The sequence below is a fragment of the Scophthalmus maximus genome, chromosome 12 (assembly GCF_022379125.1).
Source record: "Scophthalmus maximus strain ysfricsl-2021 chromosome 12, ASM2237912v1, whole genome shotgun sequence".
NCBI classification, from domain to species: domain Eukaryota; kingdom Metazoa; phylum Chordata; class Actinopteri; order Pleuronectiformes; family Scophthalmidae; genus Scophthalmus; species Scophthalmus maximus.
In genome coordinates, this window is record NC_061526.1 from 20,814,304 (window position 1) to 20,822,497 (window position 8,194).

The 8,194-nt window shown below is 42.9% G+C and overlaps 1 protein-coding gene across 1 annotated transcript in view; it reads left to right on the forward strand.

Moving 5' to 3' along the window:
- The window catches only part of lhfpl3 (LHFPL tetraspan subfamily member 3), a 27,518-nt gene extending 19,742 nt beyond the window's left edge, over nucleotides 1–7,776 (forward strand). The window contains exons 2-4 of the mRNA XM_035610185.2: nucleotides 2,771–3,001; nucleotides 4,588–4,622; nucleotides 5,510–7,776. Of these exons, the coding sequence (XP_035466078.1) occupies nucleotides 2,771–3,001; nucleotides 4,588–4,610 (254 nt within the window). The 3' untranslated portion in view covers nucleotides 4,611–4,622; nucleotides 5,510–7,776. The remainder of the gene's footprint in view (nucleotides 1–2,770; nucleotides 3,002–4,587; nucleotides 4,623–5,509) is intronic.
- The last annotated feature ends 418 nt before the right edge of the window (nucleotides 7,777–8,194 follow it).

The following is an 8,194-nucleotide window of genomic DNA, read 5'->3' on the forward strand; positions in this document are numbered from 1 at the left end:
ATTGGACACAAATCTAGATTATGACACCTCCTCCTCCGATTGTCCCCGGGGTTGCTGCCAGCAGCTGTCAGCTGGGAAACCTTCAAGCAGAGAGGAAGCGTGTTGAGCGCGCGTGTCTGTGTGTGTGTGTGTGTGTAAAATTAAGGGCTTTCAAAATCAGTACAGGGGCCGCTGGAAAAAACTTTTCAGGGGCAAACTTATTCCGCGCGACTTCTGCCTCCCGTGTAGTGAGATCATTTCCCTTTCAGCATCAATAAGTAATAAGATTGTGTAATGACATGAGACTGAGCCGAACTACGAATTATTACTCCATCCGATCTCCTTGATCACGTCCCTCAGCACCGACATGGACTCGAGGAGTGACGAGTGAAAGCCCAAACAAGCAGCAGCAACAGGACATAGATTCATGTGCCAACTTAAACACGCAGACGTGCAGATGTGCAGCTCGTCCTAAAACTGTGTTTTGAGTGAGGAAAGACAAACGTATTTGTGTTGCAGCTTTTTGAACACAGAGGCAGCATCAGAGCAGCATTTAACAGGGGAAATGAAGTCAGACAAAATACAAAATAAGGAGGAATCCACCAAATCTAAACAGTAGGTAAACAAGGTCAATCGATGTCTTGGAGACGGAGCAGTGTCTGAGAGGGACCCAGAGGCCACGCCCTCAAAAATGGGGGAACAAAGCAAAACACAGACACATGCAGGTCCAAGAACCAGGAAGTCCGGCAGAAAAGAGCGAAACGACAAAAAAAAAAAAAAAAAACGCAGTGGAATGTAAATTATTTAATGAAAAGATTCTCGACCGCCGAGGAATCCACAGTATTTTTTGACTTCGCCCAAAGAAAGAGGCGTGTGTGTGACGTGAGGCCTCCCGAGGGATGAGAGGGTGAGATGAAGCTCTTGACCTCCTCTTCCCTCTGCTCTCACCAGAGTGAACTACAGCTCATTACCACCCCCCCCCCCCCGCGGAGCGAGGCCTCCGCTTAATGAGCCCGTTTTAAACATCTCTCAGCAGTCAGTGTGCGTGTGTGTGCGTGCGTGCGTGCGTGAGCTTGATTTCCTTCTGTTGAATGTTGCTAACCTGGATCACTCACAGTCCCAATGTGGACGCGACCCCCCTAAGCTTCGAGGTTCGAGATGGTTTTGAAACAAGGCATCGCTCATTTGGAGCTGCCATTTGCAGGATTGCCTTGTTGTATTTTTTAGCCACGCCACATTTCTGTGCGAGTCTAAAAACAAAAACAATTGTTTGCAGAAGATAAAAAGATCACCCTGAGCCTACTTACAGAAATGGTTGTGGGGGATGAAAATGATTTTAGTTTGAGTGAATTTGTCAGCTTTGCAGATAACAAGAGCAAACAAAATACTACATATCTGCTGAAGCAAAAAAAAAGAAAGAAAAAGATTAGCTTCAGTAAAACAGGTTTAAGTGTCGAAGATGGCAGCTTTGAAGGACGATAATGGGATCAGACAGTGAAGAGAAAGACACTGCATTCATTTCGTTTTATGCAAAGAGGGAGCACTGCATATTTAAGTCGTGTAAAAAAAAACACACACTTGGAAATCAGACCTGGTGGAAGCTGAAGTCTGAGAAGAGGCGGACGTCTGCAGGTTTTAGAAACACGAACCTGCCGTCTCTTTGATATCTCCGCGTTTTCTCGTCACTCTGCGGAAGATTTAAAGTTTTTTTTCCGCCTCCGAGACGCCGCTCAGCTCAGTTCTATTAATATTACAGCTGCAGACGCAGCTTGCTTACACAGGAGAGTTGCACGCCGCAACCGCATCATGTGTCGGTTCAACAAAGAAAAGGAAACGCAACAGTTCAGTTATGACTACTCATGGTGAAGTTGTGTTCAATCATGCACGTGGGATAAGACCAAGGAGCTTTTCCTCCACATAACAGTCATAAGTGTTATTGATTTTCACGCGCTGAATCATTTGCAAGATTTTGTTGTTGATTACACATGAAATTCAAGTTTTGACGGTTTGAAGTTACTGTGAGCTGATCGCAAATCATTTGTCGCGGAATCACAGCAGCGTCATTAGAACCATTTTAGCAATTTGAAAAAGCTCAACTGAATCCCTGCGTTTTAATCTTCATCACAGTAGAATGTCTCCTGAATTCATCTTTAGAACGTGAAAGAGAAGAGAGAACAATTTCCTAAAGATCAAAAAGAGTCAAGTGTTTAAATTCTGACATGCAAGCGTTGGTACATTTTAATGCGGCTTCATTCACATAATTTACATAATTCGTAAAATATTCTACAGATTAGATTCTCATATTTTCATTTGTCGTGATCATATGCTGAATATACAGGACGTGAAACGATAAACTACTGAAAGTTAGAATTTGACGTGTCTTATTAATACTTTTTCTCCACCGAGTCCAAAAAACCCAATGTACACGTCGTCGTGTATCGAAAACAATAGAAAGAAAAGCTTGCTGCTGTTTTAAAATTCTGTTGTCGTTGTTGTTGTTTTTTTTATTTTTTTACTTTGCTCTGAGAAAATTGATCTGGGAACCCGGGGAGGCGGTGGGAAAGTCAATGGACTCAGCGTGCTCCTGGGAAATGTAGGCGCAGGATTATGGATAAGAGCGCGCGTTCACATCAACACTGGTTATTGTTACAGTGGCTTGTTGCTGCTGTTATTGATAAAAGATTTTTGTGAGAGGGATTCCACTCATGACTAAAAAGCCCGGCCTCACCCAGACACTCACTGTGTACGTAAAAGCTCTGCCGTCCTTTCTCTCCTCTGCTCCCCGACGCAGGCACGTGTCTGATCCTGGGCTGCATGATCTACCCGGACGGCTGGGACAGCGACGAGGTGAAGCGGATGTGCGGCGAGCAGACGGACAAGTACACGCTGGGGGCGTGCTCGGTGCGCTGGGCCTACATCCTGGCCATCATGGGCATCCTGGACGCCCTCATCCTCTCCTTCCTGGCCTTCGTCCTGGGGAACCGCCAGGACAGTCTGATGTCCGAGGAGCTGCTGGGAGAAAGTGAGAACGCGCACAGTCTGGGGTTTGTTAAAACTGCAAGGTTCAGGGGCATTTTGACAGGGTGCTCTCCGTTTTATGGCAATAGGTTCAAGGAAAAGGCCCGTTTCTCTTTCAGCACGATCACGCACACACACAAAAGTCCAATCCATAAAGAAATGCTTTTCACTTGCCTGTCTGGCAGCGAATACCTGCAGCAGCTATAGGTGAAAAACTGACTCTCCCTTACATGGGTGTGATGTTCAGGTGGAAGCCGGTCGTCAATCTGTCAGTTCTGATCAATCTTGTTAATTCTTTAGCCTGTAACATGTCAGAAAAAATGATCTTTCATGCTCCCCAAACATACTCCGGTGGAAAAAAACGCTGCAAATCCTTATATGTCAGTGTCGACATGGAGACGACCAACCGCCTGCTGATAGAGTCCGAAGACAGGCGAGTCCTCGACGAGTCACAATTTTTAAAAAAAACACCAGAAAGAGTAATAGCCAGTCTGTGCGTTGCCTTTTTCCAAAACCATTTCACAATAATTTGTTGGGGTTTTTTTTGTGTGACAGTTTGGTTCACAACAAAGAAAAATTAGAGCTGTAGCGAAATTACAGCTGAAATGAGATACGGCCATTTCATGGAACAAAACACAGCAAAGCGCCAACGAAACCCTGTTAGGGGATCGATCTGTCTGCTCCGTATATGAATACGACGCTGGTCCCGCCAAGGTTTTATTCCACTCTCTGTAGGTTTTTTTTGGCCTTTTACATTAAAGCTCAACACAATGACGAGACAATACACACATGAAGACAACATCCACCACACGTCCCACCTAAAATAACAACCCGTCCCATCGCTTGCATAATGCCCCCATATGCACAAGTTATTAATTTGCCTGCATTAGACGGATGCTCTACACGCCGCTTTGCTTTTCTGTCTTCAAACGAGATTCGGGGGGGGGGGGGGAGATGACAAGCAGCACTCGGACCCCGAGGAGAATGATTTAAACCGGCAGCGAGGCAGGAGGGACGGGAGAATACAGATGAAGGCGGAGACGGAGATAAAAGGCAATGAGAGGAAGACGGGCGACGGAGGGGGAAGAATGTGCCAATAGCAAGGGGTTAATTGAGGCCTGGGGATGCTGGACGGAGTCATGAATTACTAATGGCTGTTTACACAGCTTGCTGCCAGCCTGTCTCAATGAATCACAGCCGCCCCTATCGCCCAGGACACAGTCGCCTGTTGGCTCGTATAAGCAAAGTGACTGGGAGGAAGGAGCCATTATCAGCTGAGAGAGAGAGAGAGAGAGAGAGAGAGACCGGAGAGGGAGGAGAGGGATAATGAGCTGAGGAAGAGGAGGAGAGAGGCAGATGAAATATATGAGTCGCAAAGTGAAAATGTTGGATTCATCAAACAAGTTTAAATGGGATGTTTTTCTTATCTTGTCACTGGATAGTGACACCAGTTCAGGGATAAGGTGGGGAAAAAATAAATCCCTTTTTAATTCTGCAGCTGTAGAGGAGAGAACCTTATGTGACGCTGCCCCCTGCTGGTTATGAAATATGAAAGTTAATCTGTCCTCTTCTCTCTCTTTCCCTCCACAGAGAGCGGAAACAACGCCATTTAACTTTTGTCATGGGTAAAGGCCTCTCACTCACACACACATAAGCATGTTATTTCAGTGTAATGTGACAAACATTCCACTCTGTTTGAATGTTCATTCATATGATGCTATATTTATAAAGCAATCTCCCTGGTGGAGACGTGGTGAATCCCTCCCTATTGAAATCTAAATGTACTGTTTTGTTTTTCTAAACTTAGCAATCGGGCAGTAAAACCCAATCATGTTCAATTTTGGCGTAAATTGTGAAACATAAACTCCTCAGGTTGTTAGGACGCCCCCCAAAGGAGCAACACCTGAGTACAGTTAAACACAACACTTGACGTGGGCGTCCTAAAACAGAAGCTATGTTTGTTTTATTGACGCTTTATGAGGTTTGCTCCCAGTAACATTTTCCATCTAGACATTTTCCTTTTTTTTTTTTTTTTTACAGCTGGACAATTCCCTAAATACATGTTCAAAAAGCAACCAGTAATAATAAATACTAATATCTAAACCGTAATAATCATACTATTTTGATTTATCCTCAGACAAATATCATCATGTAATAATTTCTTTTTTATGTTTAACTTAACTCTTTTCACAGAAATCTATCTGTACATGTATATATATTTTAAAATATGATTAATAATTGGTTTGACATATCTGAATATGCTCGTTTTAGTTAATGTAGCTTAGGTAATCTGGCCGATGCTAATTTAATTGATCTGCATTAACTGATTAGAAGAACAGGGAGACATTCTCTGCATCATGTCAAGTGAATAATCTCCGTTTGAATGAATGTGATTGAGGAAATATTCCACAATGATCCCACCTACTCTTTCCTAGAGAAAATCGTACATAAAAAAAAATCATAACAAGAATGAAAAGCATGGGGGCTACATTATTCTCCCTGTCGCCTGCAGGTCTTGCCGCCTAGACGTGATGTTACTTCAGGACCCAGCTTCCCCTCTCCTGGTCCGGCTCGTAGCTGAGATGCAGAGCTGATGTGTGAACGGATCAAAGAAGAGAGAAAAGAGAAAAAAGAAAAGAAAAGAAAAGAAAAGATGATGCGGAGGAGGTCACGAGGTCATCACGCAGCCTTTGCTGAGGAGACCAGGATGTCCTCTCGTCCTCCCGCTGTATAATAGCCTCATCACTCATTTTGAAACTGCTCATTTCTGCAGGTTGAACTCTCAAAGACTTTTATAAACTGTCACTGCATCACCTCGCCCCGAGCTGCTGGGACTGAGATCCCCCTCCGCGTGGACGGGGCGGAGGCCGCCTGGTGCGCAGGGCGGGTTGGGGGGGGGGATAAATAAAAGACTCGTGCGGTTAATTAGCTCCAGGACACTTGTTGGACCAACACCACGGAGTGGCGGCTGCTCAAATGGAATCAAGTCAAGAGAAATTACCCAGACTCCGAGCCACGCAAATGGGGACTCAACAGACTTGACTGTCAAGTCGTCTTTCTCATCGCGTCAGCGTGACGGGAGTTGACACGGTTCGACCTTTCACGTCGTCAGCTGCGAGCGGTGACGACTGGAGACGTTTCCAGGCGGGACAAATAAAGCTTTTGTGTGGTCATAATTAAATGTTTGATGTGATAGAGTTATTAATAATTAGAGGTTTCGCTGGTGACGACCTTGCAGAGAAAAGAAAAAAGGATTAAAAAGAGATGCGCCAAATACAAGACAACGTCAATTGTATGGAGACTGTAATCTGTGTATACTTACTTACTGTTGATCATGTCCTTGTGCTGACTTTGAAACTGGTGCATTATCAGATTCATCTGGTAATCTGACAGTGTTGCGGTGAACTGAGAGGGCGAAAGAAAAGATACATTGGGCATGAAACCGTTTTGCTTTTACATCATCTTTTCACTATACAGCTTAAAAAACAATAAATAAACTAGCAACAGTCTTAACATTTACATTAAAACTGTTAGAGTGTGACTCAACTAAAGAAATTGACAACTTTAAAGTCAAACACCTGACATTTTGGGGAGAGGGCTTACTGGCTAGCTTACTGGCTAGCTTACGTCACTAGCGTTAGCTAAGAAAAACTGGGACGCGCCAATTGACCAGGCTCTGTGAAAGTACAAAAAATCAAAAAGAAATTTAATGAAATAATAAAATACACAACAGCAACACCTCAGAAATTCACTTCTTTGTTCAACCTGTCCAAAAACTGAAGTGTAAAAATGAATTTACCCGTTTTGTAGCAAGCTACGTTTTTTGGCTATTTTAGCCGTAGCCGCCAGGTCAACCCGAGTTTAGCCAAGTTACAGCGAGTTGTGTCCAAGAAATAGACAATAGACAAATAAAAGCCCATAAAATGGTGATTAGTTATTTTAAAAATGTAACCAAATGAGACATAACCTGTTAATTATTGAGCTTTAGAGGTGCAGGCATGTTATTTAAGATACTTTCAGAGCTAGCATGGCATTATGCTAATCTTAGCTAATGTTCGGTGATCCATCAAATTCTGTGACCTGGTTGTCAGAAATTGAATTCATAAATATTTTTATCAACTCGGTATATAAAATGTTTTCATCTGGAAAAATCTTTTAATCTTTTAATCCTTCCGTCTATTGTAAACTTTCCCCGTTTCCCGCTGCTCATCCAGGTCCCGGACGTGTTCAATAATGAATTGATAACATCACGAATCATTGATTCGTACCACCGAGGAGCGCGGACGAAATAATGTGATGTACAGTAAATGTCAATAAATTAGTACGCTTGTTTAGTTTCTCTGGGCAGTATGAGCAGCCGGTGAATGAATTACATTGTGTGTGTAATGAAAAGTTTTAAATGTGTCTTGGTGAACCCCGCAGTGTACTTTATTTTGATAAATAGACCTAATGGAAGAAGATTTACAAAAATTCTGAATTTGTGACACTATCCAGATAGATACAAAGTTGTTTTTTTGTTTTTTTCTATAGATGTGGGTTACAGCTTTCAAAAGCAAAGTCACAAAATCTGATGTGACAAAAAATTGGGTGAAACACGAGATCAAAGTTGTACAAAGGTAATGTGTGTTTCACAAAATTAAAAAATAGCAAATGCCAGATTTTGTTAGGAATGTGTTGCTTCTGTTAAAATGATTCACTGAAATATATGTGATGCATTCATGTTTACATTTTACACGTACTTTGGCTTTGCAATAAAGGTATTTTCTATTTTCCTCTCAATACCATGTAGCTCGATACCATGTAATGAACATTTACAACCTGGATGACAAGAGTAAGTCGAGCTTATGAGACTATTTAAAAGAAACTACTTTATAAGGTAAAAATCTGACATTACGTCAACTAGACTTGAGGGCACATTTTCTCAGACGTCACAGCGAGAGATGAAGCTGATTGTCTCCAAGTCATCTTTGTGAATAAATGGAAAAAAATCCAGCTCATGATGACTTGGAGACAATCAGCTTCATCTCTCGCTGTGACGTCTGAGAAAATGTGCCCTCAAGTTTTCTTGTGCGTTTTGTTTTGGAGAAATTATTCACACGGCAGCCTGCAGGAAGAGCAACGGCTGCCAAACGACAGAAGAGACTCCACATAATGAGCGTTGGATGTGATGCTCGCCCTTGCTGTGAAAGGCGGCGTC